We start from the raw sequence: 19,639 nt of genomic DNA, 5'->3' as shown, positions 1-19,639 counted from the left end.
TGTATGAGTGACGTCATCAAAGCGACACCCTCCTGCCCTCCAGTGTGTCTCCTCATCCTCGTCAATATTCATCGCCTTTAGCATCGTTCCTGGGCACACTACTGGCTGATGTGTGCATAGATAAGCGGCAGTTGGTAAGAAAGTGTGTGTGTGTGTGTGTGGCGATGTGTGTTGACGATGGTGAGCAAGGATGGGCCTGTATACCGTCATTGCTTGCTTCTATTATTGCCATTGTTGTTGCTGTCAATGTTGCTGCTATTGCATTACTTACAATATAGATAGAAGGGCAAGGAGGAGTAAAAAAAATAATAGAAATGGAGAAGGCGACGGTGGTGGTGATGGCGGTGGTGGTGGTGGTTACGGCGGCGGCGGCAGCAGGGGGTAACAGTGATTTTATTATTTTTTTATCTATTTATTTACTTATTTTTATGTTGGTATCTTAACCTAACAAGGTAATAATAACTGTTTTTTTCTCTCTCTCTCTCTCTCTCTCTCTCTCTCTCTCTCTCTCTCTCTGTGTGTGTGTGTGTGTGTGTGTGTGTGTGTGTGTGTGTGTGTGTGTGTGTATGTGTGTGTGTGTGTATGTGTGTGTGTGTGATTCCTACACTACTACTACTACTACTACTACTACTACTACTACTACTACTACTACTACACGTACTATTATCTACTATTCTCTACGGTATGATGCAATTTTGTTAGTGGTTGTAAGTGAAAGGTGAGGCTGGTAGAGAGTACAGGGAGAGCGAGTGAGTGAGGAAACGTTTTTATCTAGAAGAGGGAGACTATAGAGTGATTGGGAGTGAGAGGTGAGGGTGGGAGAGGGAAGGAAGATGAGTCTGGGAGAGTCAGTAAGAGAGAGAACTGGCAATATTAAGAAATGTTTTTGATGGAGGGAGCAAAATTTCTCATGTTTTTTTTTTTTATTCATATGGTTGTGTTTTGAGTGTTTTGTCAGTGTTGGTGTGTGTGAGTGAGAGTTGAGTCTGAGAAAGGGAAGAGGGTGCTGGGATTGGTAGTGTGCGTGCGTGTTGGTGATAGCGGGAGACGAGCGGGAGGTGTAATTAAACTATGCTTTATTCAACGTACTATATGGCGATGATAAAGATTTATTACTCTTTTTCTTAACTTCTAATGAATAACAATAATAGGAAGTGACCACACTACAAGGAAACTTGCAAATATAATGATGGAAATACGTCTACCATTCTGTGTTGGCATGACTTTATTAGTAGTTCTCTGATTTTCCCGCTCCTTCCTTTCTTTCCTTATTCCTTTCTTTCTCCTCCTCCTCCTCCTCTTCCTCCTCCTTCTGAATCAGACTAAATCCGCGGGCACAAATGTTGTGGTGTCACATTGACAATAGCCACAGGGTCAGGGAGTGATCGTTCAGGAGCGGGCAGTGTCTGTGATTTCATACAACCACCAAATGAGGCACTTTGCCCGTATTCTGGCGGGCACAAGCGGTAAGCCTGTCAACTGCCAAGCTATCTACTTGTGCTCGCAGGAACAGGTTTGTCATCTGGACTCGGCTTGAAGCGGAACAATGCATGGAGTCAAAATAAACTCCTATTCTTCAACACCGCGAGGAAGATTGAACAGTAAGCACTCCAGGCAGTGAATTGGTCCTGTCCACAGCACATGGTAGGCCGACTTTAGCCCATCGATCAATAGCTTCTATGTCCACTTCACTTCGCCAAGAAAATATTCATCAGTGGTCAAGGGAAGGCCGTGTGGCTGCGGGCTGGTGCGTGCTGCTGTACTGGCTGGCCCTCCCTCGATATCATGCGCCGCGAACTACTACTACTATACAGCTCAAAACTTTTCTTTTTAGCCTACACGAGCATTCAAACTTAATGCCATTTATAAAATCAGCGTCTATCTTTTCTAACAAATTATATCATAAATGTATCTCTCTCTCTCTCTCTCTCTCTCTCTCTCTCTCTCTCTCTCTCTCTCTCAGAATAAAAGGGTAATAACAGAAAAAAACTCAAACACAACAAGAAGAGAAGACAGGAGGCGCAGGAGGTGTGTTGGAGTTGAGGGGAGCAGCGGGGTGGCGGCGAGGGGGTCATTCCACCTCCATCTTGCGGGAGCTGGGAGGTCCGTAGGGAGCAGTTTTCGCTCCCAGATGCGGAGGCTGGATCAGAGTAGACGTTCTTTCATTTTTCTGTTATTTTCTTCCCTCTCCTAACGCACTCCTTTGCATTCCTAAGGAGACACGATAGGTACACAGCAGCAGTAAGTGTTTGTGTTCTCTGAGGCCAATGTGTGAAATTTGACACGAACATCGCCTTCTTTGATTCAGTTGGAATAAAGAAAAAAAAAGACCTGACATCTCTGGGATAAGGTGCCCGAATGCCATATTTGCAGGGATCAGGAGGGGAAATAGAAATACGAAATTGCCGATTTTTCTTTTATTTTTCAGACGAGATATGACACAGGAAATTGCTTCTCCAGTCTGACTAGAGTTTTCGCGGTTGATCTCCAAATATGGGGACTTTTTCCTCTTTCTGTTTCACTAAAACTCATTTACGAGTATACGTTTTGGTGTGTGTGTGTGTGTGTGTGTGTGTGTGTGTGTGTGTGTGTGTGTGTGTGTGTGTGTGTGTGTGTGTGTGTGTGTGTGTGTGTGTGTGTGTGTGTGTGTGTGTGTGTGTGTGTGTGTGTGTGTGTGTGTGTGTACAATGATATCCTTACTCGTTGATAAATTACTTGCTAAAACAGGTCTGTATCGCCTTTGCTTAGATCTTCCCTCCTCTTAACTGCTTATTTTATACATGAGGTCTTATCTGTCCACGTTTAAAGTGTAATGATCTCTCGCATAAAGGAGGTTCAGATGATATAATGTACAGTAACCTATGTGTTCAGTGAGGACCAGTGGCTTATCTGTGTTATTTCTACTGAATAAAAAAGCGATCTTCTATAATAGTAGTATGTTTCTGTGTCTTCACAATATAAAGAGTTTGTCGATGCTTGTTCTTAGTTTTGTGTCCTTGAATTAAGTTGAAAGGAAGGAAGCTTACGACTTTGTAGCTTCCATGGTTGATAGAGTGCAGGTGGTGGTGAGGTGGTGAGTATGTCTTGAGAACCGTGGTCTGAAACATTTCTCTCACCATGACTATTTTTGAAGGCTACAGAGATGGTTATTCTGGCTCTCAAGAATGTTTCTTCTTTTAATAACGTAGGATTCTTGTTAACCTGTCACTAGAAAGGTAAAACAAATCCTTAAAACCTTGTGTTGTTTGAAGTATGGGCTTTTTGAATGTAGCAGGGATGTGGTGCAGAAGTGTTTCAGGCAACCGACCCGCCGCCATCGCGACCACGAGTGAACATTGTGACGTTGCGTCTAATCCACCAAGACAAACACACGGAGAGTCTGATATTCCATTTGGCCGCTATGATGCTGACGGTTGAGTCTCCTATCAGCTGTTGTCACTTTGCTTAATAATGTTTGTTGTGCCAGCTGCTGCCATTCACCGCCACTCACAACACCGTATCCAGGTGACCCCGCGCTCTGCTGCCAAGGGTTCAGATACTCGAACATCCATATATAATACGGTTCGATTCCCACAGCGCATAGACAACAAACACACACCACAGAGTACGCTCAAACATAAATTCAATATTATGCAATGTTTAGTACACTTATAATTTAATGGTATGAATTCTTTAACAACTCTTGTGTAATCATCACATGCATAAAGATATCATGTATTCAAAGTTAATCTGTCTGTTCTACAAACTAGATAATATATACATTTCATTACTTTAGAAAACAGCAACCCGGCCGCCCGGAAACTGCCCTTCCACTATATACCATTCTGTTTTTCACTCTCTTTTTATTCGCCCCCTTTTCTTTGTCCCACCTCTTCTTCCCATTGTACTGTAATCCCTTTTCTTAGTTAACAAACTCTCAAGCATCTCAACGCTATTTCGTATTCACTACCACAGAAATTCCCGGCCGCCTAAGGATGCATGTGTATCTGTATATATATTTTATCTCTTAAGCGCGTGGGGAGAATATACAGAAGGTAGTATAAGCCTGACGGGAAATGTGTGTCGCATGGCGCATTGGTAGTGGTCCTCTACGTGTTCCTTGAGCCGTGAGGGAGGGAGTGATAAGCCTCGCCAAACACTCCCCACAAATGCTCGTCAACCACAATGAACGATAAGCAGCCTGGGAAAGGAATGGGATTAAATGTGGTAACTCCCTGCCTGATATGCGCCGAGGAATCGAAGAATTAAGGTGATATCTTTCTTTTTCTTCATTCCAGTGTCTTAGAAATAGAAAAAAAAAGGAAAAAAAAGGGAAAGAAACGCATGTGAGTTAATCTGGTTTTAATACCCGTTTGGTTTATTTATTGATCTAGTAACTGAAGATAACAACAAAAAGGAAAGGAAAACCAGCACAACCATTTTTTTCTTAAGATTCCATTTTACGCCGCGTGCATATGATAGGATAAAACTAAATATTTTTCTTCAATTTCAACTAATCAAATTTTGTATTGGTGAGAGCTGAGACATACCATTAGACACAACATTTATTTGGAATGGTATATAGTGTACGGAACATATTTTTTTTATGAAACTGTGTGTGCGTGTGTGTGTGTGTGTGTGTGTGTGTGTGTGTGTGTGTGTGTTTGTGTACACACACACACACACACACACACACACACACACACACACACACAGTATGTGCGTTTCTTCTCATATATTGAAGCAAAGTGTGAACTAATTAAGGATTTTAAATAATTCATTGTGTGCAAACAACCGACAACTTCTTGATGGTGCCTTAATATACTGCATCACGAGTAAAATTATGAAGTTTGTACTTGTTGCGTGTAACTTTGGCGGCGCGTTTACCTTCACTGAAAGAACGAAGACCCAATGAGTAACTTGGGCTAGACAGCAAAATGCCCGGATATTTTTTTCATCTCAAAGCCTTTATAAACTTTTTGCTAAAAATGCATTCAATCTCGCCCCTCATTACGCAGGCTGGCCTCAGCTTAGTTCGGCTTCCCATGGCCTCACGGAGCCCTGAAAGGAGGCAGGCAGCGAGGTGGCCTCCATTGTCTTGCCTTCACCCACCGCAGCCACTACCACCACCTTCACCACCACCACTACCACCACCACTACCATAGTCCTCAAGCTTTTGCAGACTTTCTTCCTGGGTGTCGTGGGCAACATGTGCAGCGGTGTTGTGAATGAGAGTCATCGTCCACAAAAATGAAAGCTTACACGCGCCGCTTTACCTAGAGACATGACTAAATAAGAGGAGGAAGTTGCCCTTTGCATAAACCAAACACTGAACACCTCTGGGACTGAATTATCTTAGAATTAGCCGCGTTTTTTTTTTCTGGTTTCGTCGAGTAAAGATACATGGCGTTGATATTTCATTGCTTGACATTTGCTGAAAAAAGAAAAAACTGAAGGTTAATATGAACTCTGGGTTAAAGGGCCGTGACATTTTGTAGGGAGAGCGTTCCATCAGAGCCACACACAACTCCATTGGTGTGGGCAGCAGGAGAGAAATCTGTGCCCAAGGAAGGTGATGGGAGAGATATGTCAGAAGGAAGGCAATCTGTGTGTGTGTGTGTGTGTGTGTGTGTGTGTGAGAGAGAGAGAGAGAGAGAGAGAGAGAGAGAGAGAGAGAGAGAGAGTGATTAAAGACCATCCCTAGAGTCAAGCATCACCGGTTGCTCTGATCGATAACACTGTCAGTGCTACCCTTCGGTCCTTCCCTAGCTCTCCCTTACCCTCTCTCTCTCTCTCTCTCTCTGATGCCCTCGCCCACTCCTAACATACACACACACACACACACACGCCCGGTAGCTCAGTGGTTAGAGCGCTGGCTGCACAAGCCAAAGGACCGGGGTTCGATTCCCCGGCCGGGTGGAGATATTTGGGTGTGTCTCCTTTCACGTGTAGCCCCTGTTCACTTAGCAGTGAGTAGGTACGGGATGTAAATCGAGGAGTTGTGACCTTGTTGTCCCGGTGTGGTGTGTGCCTGGTCTCAGGCCTATCCGAAGATCGGAAATAATGAGCTCTGAGCTCGTTCCGTAGGGTAACGTCTGGCTGTCTCGTCAGAGACTGCAGCAGATTAAACAGTGAAACACACACACACACACATACACACACACATTTTTCCTTCTCTTACCTCCTCAATTTTGTCTTCCCCACGCTTTCTTAAGTAATGGCAGTACGATAAATCTGTATGCATGTATGTATGTATGTATGTATGGATGGATGGATGGATGAATGAATGTATGAGGCTCGACTTTTATACTGTTATTATCATTATTATTATTATTATTATTATTATTATTATTATTATTATTATTATTATGTATGAGTGTTCTTCCCTTGTCTGCCGTCAAGTCACTTGTCAAATCTTTAAGAGGAAGGAAGAATGTGAGGGGAAAAGGAGGAAGGGAAGGAAGAGAGGGTGGAGGAGGATGGAGGAAGGGAAGGAAGGAGGGTAGAGGAAGGAAAGGAAGAGAGGGTGGAGGAGGATGGAGGAAGGAAAGGAAACAGGGTAGAGAAAGGAAAGGAAGAGAGGGTGGAGGAGGATGGAGGAAAGGAAGGAAACGAGGTTAAAGGAAGATGGAGGAAAGGGGGAGGAAGAGAGTGGCGCCTTGGAGGAGTATGGAGGAAGAGTAGGAAGAGACTGGCGGTGGAGGAGAATGGAGGAAAAGGGGCAATGACTGTAGGTACATGAAAAAAAAAAAGATCAGATAGAAATGATTAGAAATAAATTAGGAGAATAAAAAGAACACAAAGAGGAGGAAACTTTCAAAAGAGAACAAGATCTGATGAACCTTTGTTATATAGTACTCGTTTGTTTGACTTTTGATGGGATGTTGAAGTACACACACACACACACAGGGGCACACACACACACACACACACACACACAGACACCAGCGAGGACTGGTTCAGTGAGGTCGCTACAAGATGCCAGAGGTGGAGGCTGAAGGGAGTGGCCGCCCTCTGCTCCCGCCTCATATGAAGACAGATCTGCAAGGACTGTGAATTGAAAGACGGCGGCCAAGCAGGCTGAGCTATGTTACCAGAGAGAATAATTTATGGGGTGGGCGGGATGTGCGTCGGAATGGAGGAAGAGGCGAGGGTTGGTGCGCAGGCAGGCGGGAGCGAGGAATGCCGACGAACATTTTCCCGCGCTCAACTTGGTCGCGCGCGTCAGTCTGGTGCAGCAACGCGCCAAAACCAGAAGCCCGGACAAGTGCCGCTCGGAGTGCGCATCCCGCCCGGCCACGTGGCGGAAACGAGGCACGGAATCCGCAGTTTCCACCATGCCCTGCGGAGCGGCTCGAGATGGTGTGAATAAGGAAATGGATGGTGGCAAGTGAGAATCAAAGTATAAAAGGAGATTATCTAATTAGCATCCTTGAAGTGACAATGGTGCCGGCGGGAGGTTGTCTCTTCGCCTCCCTGGTGCTGTCGGTAGTGGTGTCCGCCGCCACCTCCTACAACAATATCGGAACTTATCCCCCAGGTAAGGAAGGGAACGCCTGCATGCATTGTGGAGTTTCTTTCCAAGAGGCCCGGCTTAATTGCTCTGATATCTTTGCTCGTTGCTCTGTCGACATCACCGTTTCATAAAAAAAGGAAGAAAAAATAACGAAAGAAACGTTGCTCTTTGTCGATTTATTATCATGTCTCACCTCTGAGTTCGAGGATCACTTCATACAGAACGATATGACTTGGTGACACATACTTCTTACCTATGAGCGATGACATGTCACGTCTTTACATTCATTACTTGTAATTAGAAAAAAAATATATATTTATTTTCCCTTTCACTTTGTGTTCCACCATTTACGCAATGTCAGAGGTTGGCGCCACGGGCGAGTGTTCTCCAGTTATTACTGTTTGTCGCTGAACTTGTCTCGTTATTTTCAATATTATTTTTCCATCCTTCCTATTACGTCAGGAGCACGAACGTCCAGTGATTCCTGCTCGCCATTTAATTAGTGAAGCATTAGAAGTTACTCCTTGACTACGTTTTTCACAGACCCAGAAAATCATGTTCAGTGTCTCCAGCAACTGACTCACGTGTAGACAGCTGAGGTCAGCGTTCATTAGGGTCACGTACAGTACAGGAGCAGCTTACTCTTATGCACGCTGCAGTCTGCGCCCCAGCCTCGCGGTACGCTGTATCTTTCCTTTACTGGTGGAATAAAACGGTAACTTTTCAGCTGCATATTGCATGTACAATCTTCATTGATTTTTTTTTTTATTTAATTATTATTGTTAATGTTTAGTTTATTAATTCATTTATATTTCTGGTGACACAGCCCAGATCTGATTCAGCTCCCGCCGGACTGGTCAGTGTGCTAGAGAATTCTTGATCATAATCCCTGAATAAATGTGTGGTGATTTTCATGGCATCATTGTGTCTGGCTTGGAAATAAACAGTGTGCTTCAGACGCAGCGAAGCAGATGATTGAATGAACCCAGCTTGTGATCTCTTTTTAAGTCAGGTAAATATTTTCCCATGCACTGAACATAAAATCACGATTAAAAGTTAATCTAAAAGAACGCACAACTTATTTTTTACTCATTAAAGTGATCTGAATAATAAGGCTACATTCTCTCTCTCTCTCTCTCTCTCTCTCTCTCTCTCTCTCTCTCTCTCTCTCTCTCTCTCTCTCTCCGTGTGTGTGTGTGTGTGTGTGTGTGTGTGTGTGTGTGTGTGTGTGTGTGTGTGTGTGTTAAACCATTTACTCTCATAAAAAGGACAAGAAGAAAAAAGTTTCTCTTTGGGTTGTAAGTTTGCCAGTTCCGTGTATTTCTATCGACATGATCCTTAATGAATGTTTTGTGACCTGACGAAATAAACTTGTCCCGTCGATTATCATTTCAAAGTCAGTCAGCACGCTGGACCCTGGTACACATCTCAACACCGCAGCATTCAACACGCTGCTCTTCTCTCCACAATATCACGTCCCTTCTGAGAAACACTTTGCTCGCTCTCTCAACACGACTGTTTTCAATCACCACAGAGATGATTAGTACGTTTATCAACACTGTTTCTCCTTTCATTAGTATAGAAATCTTATTCATTTCTTGCTAAAACCTTGAAAGCATCTTGAAAGCGTTCTTAAAAAAATAACATGTTTCATCTGAGGCCTTTTGAGAGTATAGTGGAGGTGAGGCGCAGAAGTGTTTCAAAATTAGATCCAGGTCTCAGATTATGGTTCATTCAGTTCTAGTAATGTGGAGTCAAAAGACGAATTCATGCTATGTACGTAAAGCATATCAAATAAATGACATTTTGCACTGTGCAGGTAAAAGTCTCGGTATAAGTATTGCAATGGGTTTGTCTTCCAATCCTCACCTCCACCAAGATCTTCCCTGGTCGCTCTTCAAGTTGTTATGCGACGAGTTTCAAAACAGTCTGATATGTATGCTTGGTGTGTCAGACGAATGGAGAAACATCACTGTCTTGTGAATGAAAGTTACTCAAGTATGGGCAATATTCTGAGATATTTCTGCTCGCACTTATACTGCTTTCAAAAGTTGATGTTTAGTGGTTTTTAAGGAAGTCTGTATGGTCCTAGTGACTGAATAACAAAATTTCTACATTATCAAAAGGAGAAACATTCTTGAGAAGCTGCTTACTCATCTCGTTGGCGTTTGTAAATATTTTGATGAAAGAATACTGGCCTTTGTCACATTTTAGGTTGAGTTGCAAATCAGGGGCAGTGAAAAACTGGCAGTTTTACCATCACTACCTTGCATGTCCATAATATGGCTCATCACACGTAGTTTCGTAATGGCCAACAGATCTAAAGATACTTGCTGTCTTTTTGTTTGTCGACGTCCCAGGACGTAATGATAGCGGTCCAAATTAAAAGCTATGAATTTTCGTAATATTTTACTCATGCATTGGAGGAAAATGAGAAGAGTCTCTTGTTCCCTGAAAAGGTTTTATTTAGCTGTAGTACATGTGGTGGTGTGTGTATCAAGACGAGTTTAGTTTGTCCATATAGCGTGTTGTAAGAATCGGTAAGGATGTCGTGGATAGCAGGTGAGCCACGGTCAGCACCAAACAAACACAGTGTCGCAGTTGTCCTATAAACACAGTATTGTATAAAGTGACAGAGGGAATATAGAAATAGGAGACAAGCAAGAGCGGAAGGGAGCGTGCGGATGTTGTCGGCGGTTCCAATAGTGAGGGCAGTAACGAGGCCAGCGTGAGTAACAGATGGTCAGAGGCGGACGTGTGAGCCGCCACGTGTACATATTTGTTGAGATACGAGAGAAATGAAGTAACTAAGTCAATACTCTCACTCTTATATATATATTCAATCAAATCATTCCATACTAGTATTTACTGTATTTTTAGTTGTAGGACAATAATTTCATGCTGTCTTAATTTCGCTTACTGCGTTCACTTAACTATAGTACATGTATGAAGTATACATGAATAAAGTGACGAACTTTTCCTGTTAACCAACAGTATGTCAGGTTCACCAGTCTTGTACTTTATGAAATTGTTCACTATATTCTCTCTCGTTGCAATATTAATCCGCCTGTCATTTAATGCATGAGTTTTTATAAGGTTTTGCATATCAAATGATGAGTGTTCATTCAGCGTATTACTTGACCAAAGTATTGCTTATACACGTAAAGTGACTTGATTATTAAAATATGGAAGATAGCAGCGTTTGCAAGTGTCATTGATACGCTCGCCGCCCTGACCGATAAAATGCCGCTATTGAATGAGCGCCCCTATCTATGTCAAGACGTCAAAAGGAAGCCATCTGATCCATTAGTATAAATAAGAAAGCAGGCATTACTCTCTACGCTTTGAGGAATTTTTTTTGGAAAGGAATACAATCGGAGGATGTTTACTTTGTCACAGGTCGCCGTGAAAACAGTAATGTACCGCATCCGACAAACCCTTATGAGCGATCAGTGGACCAACTGTTCTGGACCCATTCCACAAGTGTTTCCTACAGTGTTTCATTATCTTCCTTCGTCTCGTTAATGTTTTCCCAGTTCTGAAAGTTTTCCCATTCTATAAATATGTTCTGTCGTTCTACGTGTAAATGTTTCCTCACATTATGTATTTCCTTTTGCTGTACGTGTTTTATTCTTTTAATGCGTTTTCCTGTTAAAGTTTTCCCTCTCTCGGCGTTTTCCATTATTATGAAAGCATTTCCCACATTCTATAGATTTTCTCACAGTTCTCTAAGTATTTCCCTTCGTAAGTGTTTTGCCATCATTTTTTTAAATAATTTTCTTATATTTTTAGTTTCTCTTTGTTATCTTAATTATTTTTTCCGTTTCGTAAGTTTCCTCGTTTTTATGAAGTTATTTTCTTTTTTTGCATATCGTTTTTGTTCATTCTACAAAGTGTGCAATTATTTTATACGTGTAAGTATCTTCATGATCTTATCTAAAAAAAAAAAGAAAAGACGAAGTTAGGATTATGATTTTATAAACGTAATGACAACAGATCAATCCAACAACTGTGTGTGTGAGTGAGTGTGTGTGTGTGTGTGTGTGTGTGTGTGTGTGTGTGTGTGTGTGTGTGTGTGTGTGTATATATATATATATATATATATATATATATATATATATATATATATATATATATATATATATATATATATATATATTATTTATTTATTTATTTATTTATTCACATATTCTATATTCTACATAAAAATGCATTCTGTAGAGTATTGTGTAGAAATGAAGGGAAGCATTAAGAAAACATGAGAATGAGTTGCAAGAGTGCAATTTACTGTTTTGCAAAGGTAAAACACTCGTGGCAAAGGTTCCAGTGTGCCAAGACATAACGTGACTCTAACAGTGTTGAGTCCTTGGACGGTGAAACAGTGTACACGAATAAAGAGACAACAGTAAAATGTCAATTGAAGTAACATGTGAAGAATATCGTTACCGGTCTAAAAAATGTAAGATAACTGGAAACAAGTACAGTACAGCACAGTACAATATTTATATACAACATACCTTCAGAAACTTAAAGAAAGAAACTAGAAGAGAATGAAATGAAAAATAAACGTCCATTGTGAAGAATACCGTAGAAATAAAAAAGAAAGTGTAGTGATACCTGTAAGAAACACATCCTTGCACAAATATTACTTGCATGGAATGAGTTTATCTGTAGAAATAACAACTTAGAAGTGAACTTAAAGAAAGGATCAACAGAAAACACATTGCTCGTAATTTGAGAAGGTCATTTACTTGTGTTAAAAAAATAATATACAGATGAAAAGTACATTTTAAAGATCCAGCGTACCTGTGAGGACTTGATGCAGGTGGAGAAGTGGAAGGTTGAAAGAAGGTGATTGCTTAATTGATCGAGTTTTGGTGTCGTGTGAGGGAAATGAGTGACGGCGTGAGGGAGGCAACTTGTGTGTGCAGTGATCCTTGCCGCCAGTGTTGCAAGACTCGCTCACGTCACAGTAGCGTCATGATGGAACACACGAGCCTCAGCGAGTAGGTCTTTGAGACACTGGGAAGTTTGCTCCTATCATTACCGCTACCGAAACTCAAAAGTTTTACCGAAACCGAGGAAATATGTCGATGATATTGCGATGGGATCCTAATACTCTCTACTATTTCTCATGTTCGTCCTCGGGTGTAGATGATCACGTCACACTTTCGCAATCTTAGCAATGATGGAGTACAAACTTATCCCTATCGTGTACTGCAGTTTGCGCAGATCACATCACCGTTATAGAATCAACGTTATTAGTGCTTCAAAAATACCCCTCCTCACTCCAGCACCCCAGACTCTGCATACATGTTATTTTCAGTATCGTATATATTGTTTCATGTCATTACGTTATTAACGTTGCAGTTATTTCCTAAAATGAATTAACGGGCTGCACGTGACATTTATATTAGGGTTAGTTGAATAAAAAATGGAGACAGCAATGACATACACGCGTAAAAATGAAATGTTTAATATTAATACGGAAAGAAAATAGTCCGTCAGTGTGACGGATGTAATGTTGTGTGCTTAGCGGGGCTGCAGCCGGCGACGAGAGGGCCGGCGGGCGACGATGCGGTTCACAGCACTGCACGACGCCCGACCCGCAGCCATACATGTGCCTTCTATAGACATGTACATACCCCTGCAGATACACCCGTCCCACACTCTCCTCATGACTCGCTTTCCGCTGGACACTTTTCTCCAGAAACATTTCTCTGTGTTACACTTCCCTCCTCTTCACCTGGCCGAACGTAACAAAATTAACCACAATAGTTCCGGGAAGTGTTTCGCTATAACGCAAACCTGCCACTATTGATTCATTCAGACGGGGAAAATGTTCCTAGAGAAAAATGTCCATAGAGGAATATAATGTGGAATTAGGAAGCGGGGAAACGTTAGGTGGGGAAAATGTTCAGTGGGAAAAATTACCGTGTTTCCAAGGCCTCTTTCTCTACACCTTCATCACACGGCAAGGCTTCCTTGGTACTTAATGCAGGTGTAATCGCCGTGATCCCTGATGGACCCCACTGATGCCTCGCTAATCCCACTCGCGTGAAGGATCGAAGCACACACTGCCGGGAATTCTTGCTGTGATCCTTCCTGCTGACCAACTCCGACAATTTGTTCCAAAGTACGGCAATGTCAAAGACGGCTCAGCCTTTCCCGCTAAATTTCCTCCAAAGCAGATTGTGTACAAGACGAGTGTTCCCCTACTACTGCTGCTGCTGCTCCTGCTGCTTCTGCTCCTGCTGCTTCTGCTTCTGCTTCTGCTTCTGCTTCTGCTTCTGCTTCTGCGTCTGCTTCTGCGTCTACTACTACTACTACTACTACTACTACTACTACTACTACTACTACTACTACTACTACTACTACTACTACTAAAAATAATAAAAAAATACTAAAATGAACTGCTCAGATCCGATAGAGAGAGAGAGAGAGAGAGAGAGAGAGAGAGAGAGAGAGAGAGAGAGAAACACCTCAATATATTAATCATAAAAAAAAAAAAAAACGTATTAGTAATAGTTATTAGAAGCCAGAATTAAACACCATGATTTATTAGAGGCGTGTAACGGAGACCAAATGCATGAAATGTGAGAGGCACTTACGGATTTATGTGAGTGATAATCCAGACATAAGATTCAATTTGGGATGTTGAAATGTGTAGTGAATTAATATTTTTCCTGCTTCTCTTTGAACAAAAATGTGGTAAATGCTTTGCTAAAATCAATAGTGTAATAAAAAAGAAAAGACTGATTTAAATACATCTGTTATAGTCATGTGTGTGTGTGTGTGTGTGTGTGTGTGTGTGTGTGTGGGGGGGAGAGAGAGAGAGAGAGAGAGAGAGAGAGAGAGAGAGAGAGAGAGAGAGAGAGAGAGAGAGAGAGAGAGCGAATACATAGAACAGTGTTGGAATGATACACTGAAAAACTATTAAAAGAAAAAAAGGAAAAAAAAAAAGGGAGTGAAAGGTACATTAAGAAGAGAAAAATAGGAACACACACACACACACACACACACACACACACACACACACACACACACACACACACACACACACACACACACACACACACACACACACACACACCTGCGGGCACAGACTACACATGTATATTAACCACTCACTAGTCGTATTTCTGAGTTGCGTTTATGTTTCTCGCGCCGCTAGAAGCCATGTACGTTCTCTCGCATGTAGCTTTCCCCTGCCAGCGATTACAAGCGTGACAAGTGGAAATGTAACAGAACTCTAAGCAAGTGCAGGTCAGCGTTTAATTTCTCGCCTTCTTTTACCTGTACAGCTGCTCAGGGAATCTGTTTTGGTAAGGAAAGTATTGGTAAGGCGAGGGATATTGCAGGGTTGTGTGTGAAATTGTCGTGTGAAGGTCGTGGGTTTGTGTTGAGGTTTGATATTACGAGAGGACGTTTGTTTCATTTCGTCCTCAATCTCTCTCTCTCTCTCTCTCTCTCTCTCTCTCTCTCTCTCTGGAGCTTCCCATATGCGCTGTTCTATTCAAATGTTTCTCTCTTCCCTCGTAACCCCTTCAGTATACTGGGACGCATTTTTACCATGAATTTGGATGGAATTAGACGATATTAATTTCATTGGGAAAGGTCTATGGAGGTCAGAAGATTAATGGCCACAGTCTTCACTATTTTAATCCCCACATGAGTTTTTGAAGGTGTGTAAAATCACTAAATAGTAAGAAGAATGCATATGGAAACGCGTCATAGCAATGAAAAGGTTAACACTCACTGGTGACAACACTTCTATCTTTGCTCGCCTCGTGTTCATTTTGGGTCGGCTTTCCGTTCCCCTCCTTCTCTTTTTCCGCAAGTGGGACGATCAGTGTATTTATAAAGCCATATTCCTCCGTTAGTTGAGAATGTTTGTGTGTGTAAATAAATGCAACTTCTGAGCTCTCTCTCTCTCTCTCTCTCTCTCTCTCTCTCTCTCTCTCTCTCTCTCTCCTCGAATATTGGTTTTAATCTTCCTACGCGTTGTTGTTGTTGTTGTCATTGTTGTTGCTGTTGTTAATATTTGTTCATTATCTTCATCATCATCATTATAATCATCATTTTTCTTCTTCTTTTCTTGTTCTTCTTGTTCTTGTTCTTGTTCCTCCTCCTCCTCCTCCTCCTCCTCCTCCTCCTCCTCCTCCTCCTCCTCCTCCTCCTTTTCCTTCTCCTTTTCCTTCTCCTTCTCCTTCTCCTTCTCCTCCTTCTCCTCCTCCTCCTCCTCCTCCTCCTCCTCCTCCTCCTCCTCCTCCTCCTCCTCCTATAACGAATCATGGAAGAATAATAGAAACAAGGAGGAAGAATAATGAAGGAAACAAAAGATGAGGACAACGAAATAAAAGAAAAATCGAAGAGGAAGCAAAGTAAATAGTCATTGAAGGAAGGAAGGAAGGAAGGAAGGAAGGAAGGAAGACATGAAGGAAGGAAGGAAGAAAGAAATCAAAGGAAGAAGGAATGAAGGAAGAAATGCAGGAAGAAAAGAAGGAAGGAAGGAAGGAAGGAAGGAAGGAAGGAAGGAAGGAAGAAAAGGAGACAAGGAAGGAAGGAAGGAAGAAATGGAGGATGAAAGGAAGGAAAGAAAGAAAGAACAAAGGATTGAAGAGGAAGTGAATGAAGGAAGCAAGAAAACTAAATATGAAGGAAGAAAAAAGGCGAGGAAGGAAGGAAGGAAGGAAGAAATGGAGGAATAAAAGAAGGAAGGAAGAAAAAGTATGAAAACGAAATATGAAGGAAGAAAGAAAGCGAGTAAGGAAGGAAGGAAGGAAAGAAGGAAGAAAGAAGGAAGGAAGGAAGGAGTTTAGGTCCTTCACTCGCCACTGGAACAGGTTTGCGTCCGCCATTTTGCTGGGTTGAGTGGCGGCCCTCCTCCTCCTCCTCCTCCTCGTCCTCCTCCTCTTCTTCCTCTTCTCCCTCCTGCCTTCCTTCGTTCCTTTCATCCTTCTCTCCTTTCTCCTTCTTTCCCTGTTTCCTTCATTCGTCTTAAATTATTTTCATCTTCGTCATTTTCATTTTCTGTCTCTTCTTTCTTTCTTTCATTTCTTTTCCGTCTCTTTATCTTTCCTTCTTTTATCTTATCTTTTCTCCGTGTGTAATATTCGTCTTTATATTATCATCCTCTATCTTATCTATCTTCTTCTCTTTCCTCCTCTCTCACTCGCTTTATCTTATTCTCTCTTTCTTTCTCTTTTCCTTCTCTTAATTTTTGGCCCTCATAGTACCTGGCTCTCTTTTTCCACTTATTTTCTTTAAGTCTTTTCATTCCTCGCTATTTTTCTCTTATTCTTTACCTCTGTTTTTTTTTTTTCGTTTCTTTCCCCTTCTCTCTTCTATAGTTAGTTCCACTTTTGTTCTTCCTTCCCTTCCCCTTCTCTCTCTCTCTCTCTCTCTCTGACAATAGTAATTCGTTGATGGCACAGAGATAGTTACGCAATGAAATAGTTACTTAGAGGTACTTGGACTATCATAACTTCCTGCCACGTGCGACTGGAGAGAGTGAGGAGTGAGACACCTTCGCCTGCACTGTACTGCGTTTCTTACTTTCTATTAGGTAGTATAGTTACAGCAGACCGCAAACATCCTCGTTGAAAGCAGATCTATTTTGGTTTGTCTTTTGTGTTCTTTTGTGATCCTTCGTATTATTAGCCCTATTCAGAAACGTTTTGCACTCTCACGACGACTATTTCCAAAAGCTCTAATTGAAGATACTCATGTTTTTAAGGGTATTTTTTTTATGGTTTTGGTGATGGATTAGCAAGATATCTAATTGATCATATGGATAAACTGTCTTGAAAACCCAGCTACTTGTTTAAAGGGGACTTGAAAAATTGTCGTGAAAAGGCAAAGGGTTTCTGAATATGGCCGTATGACTTTTCTTACTGGTAACTTTGGTGGTGAAGCGCCGTGTGTGTCCTGTCTGTCCTCCCCTCAGAGGTGGCCAGTGTGTGTGTGTGTGTGGCGGACATCCTCCTCCCGTGACGCTCTCATTGTTTACAGTTTGTTCTTAGAAACTAAAATCAATGTCCCCTCAAAGTAATAACTTGTGTTATTTGAGAGAGAGAGAGAGAGAGAGAGAGAGAGAGAGAGAGAGAGAGAGAGAGAGAGAGAGAGAGAGAGATTGTGTCTTTGTGTGCGTGTGTATTAAGTAAAGATATTTTTCTCTGGCGATGACAAGAATAGAAAACTTCCGTGATTAACACTGAATATGTGAATTTTATGTCAATTGGAATTACTTACGAATGAAAAATAGCGAAACATTTCTTTTGTGGGTGACTTGATACTATGATAGTGAGTCCAGCCTTACGTGGCGCTTGGGTTGTTGACTGTTCGAGTGTCTGTCTGTTCCTGTCCCGCGTTATGTCACGTTCAGTCGACAGGCACATGGCGATCTCCCTCTCTCACTCATATTGCAATCCTTTGTCTTATTTGTTCCAGAATTGTCAGTTGTTGTATGTGGCTGCTTGGCTTTTGAATGTCTTTTGATTTGGTGATGAAACAAGGACGTTATTTACCTTCCTGTTCACTTGGCCGCGTGTTGCTGCCAGCCCTGTGTTCTTGACGCGTGAATCGCCCACACCACACCCTTCCTGGCCCCGGTAAGGTCAGGTTATTCCGGGTGTGAGGTGGCAGCAACACGGAGAAGTACTGTGCAGTGAACACCTCGAGTACTGAGTTAGTCAGGATCCCGTATAGTTTGTGTGGGTGAAGATCTTTCTAGTTACGTAATAAGCATCACAATAAATCCAGAAAGATTCTTCTGCCGATATCCTTTCCACTCTCTTGCCACTAATGACCGTATGACATTTTTTATTTCACTTTATTGATCTCTTTCTTGTCTTATTTTTCAACCTTTATATTGCTCTCTTTTCGACTCCCTCTATGGCTGCGTCTTTTCACTCTTCGTTATTTTTCTTCTATTCATTCAATCAAACAATTAATCAATCAATTGCCAATGTTCACAGTTTTTGTCTTCGCAGTCCCGCAATTCAGAGTATCAATACCAGATTTTTTTCTTCACAAGACAAGCGACAAGGCTGTCACATCGCGTGCCAACCATTCGTGTCTTTTTTTTTTTTTATGCAGAAGAGAAACCAGCCAAGGGCAATAAAATATAAAAAAAAGGCCCACTTGAAGTGCTGGTTCCCTTAAAGAGTAGTAGAGAATTAGCTAAAATTAAGGAACAGATGACTTGAAACCTCCCTTTTAAAAGAAGTCAAGTCGTAGGAAGACGAAAGAAGCAGACAGGGAGTTCCAGAGTTTACCAGAGAAAGGTATGAATGATTGAGAGTACCTGGTTAACTTTTGCGTTAGAGAGCCGTAGAGAACCTTCATATCTCTGCTCTTTGACTTAGACCGGAAGAAAAGTTCAAAAGTTCATATGTAGATTACTGTCGTACATTCAGAGGGCAGAGAGTTTTTGTAGTTATTATTGTATTCTGTTTAGGTTCTCAATTGCGACGTTTTGTGATACCTAGACAGAAATACAATGCAACAAGGATCTCAACATTCAAGTTTGTCACGAAAAAAAAACAAGGATACTGAGTGAATTTTTTGTGTATGTTTGCGCATTGTTGTATCAATTATTTCTACCTTATTCAGGCCATTGTTGTTTGTGCAAAGGTCACTGTCACTATGATACACGTAACGGTAGTTTCACATAAAAGAAAAGCTATCAGGGTTCATTAATTGATATATGCATTCGTTAATTTATTATTTTTCTATACAGGGGATTGATTCATTATTATTATTATTATTATTATTATTATTATTATTATTATTATTATTATTATTATTATTATTATTATTATTATTATTATTATTATTATTATTTTATTTTTTTTATTATTGTTATCGTTGTTGTTGTTGTTGTTGTTGTTGTTGTTGTTGTTGTTGACATAAGTTGGCAACACTTTCTCTACAGTCTTGCCTACAGTGTTACAGTTTGTTTAATTTCTTCTCCGTTCCCATTCTCTCTCTCTCTCTCTCTCTCTCTCTCTCTCTCTCTCTCTCTCTCTCTCTCTCTCTCTCTCTCTCTCTCTCTCTCTCTCTCTCTCTCTCTCTCTCTCTGTGTGTGTGTGTGTGTGTGTGTGTGTGTGTGTGTGTGTTGTTAGTATAATCTGTAAGGCA

General features: G+C 41.5%; 1 protein-coding gene across 2 annotated transcripts in view; it reads left to right on the top strand.

The window, feature by feature from the left end:
- The first annotated feature begins 7,172 nt into the window (after positions 1–7,172).
- LOC123510609 (lachesin-like) overlaps positions 7,173–19,639 on the top strand; it is a 170,638-nt gene continuing 158,171 nt past the window's right edge. Inside the window, exon 1 of one of the 2 annotated variants that reach the window (XM_045265891.1) lies at positions 7,173–7,519. In XM_045265891.1, coding sequence (XP_045121826.1) covers positions 7,360–7,519 — 160 coding nt within the window. In that variant the 5' untranslated portion in view covers positions 7,173–7,359. The remainder of the gene's footprint in view (positions 7,520–19,639) is intronic. The other variant, XM_045265890.1, reaches the window with a different exon arrangement.

This window comes from Portunus trituberculatus, chromosome 29 (assembly GCF_017591435.1).
Source record: "Portunus trituberculatus isolate SZX2019 chromosome 29, ASM1759143v1, whole genome shotgun sequence".
NCBI lineage: Eukaryota > Metazoa > Arthropoda > Malacostraca > Decapoda > Portunidae > Portunus > Portunus trituberculatus.
This window is presented reverse-complemented; position numbering and strand designations above follow the sequence as displayed.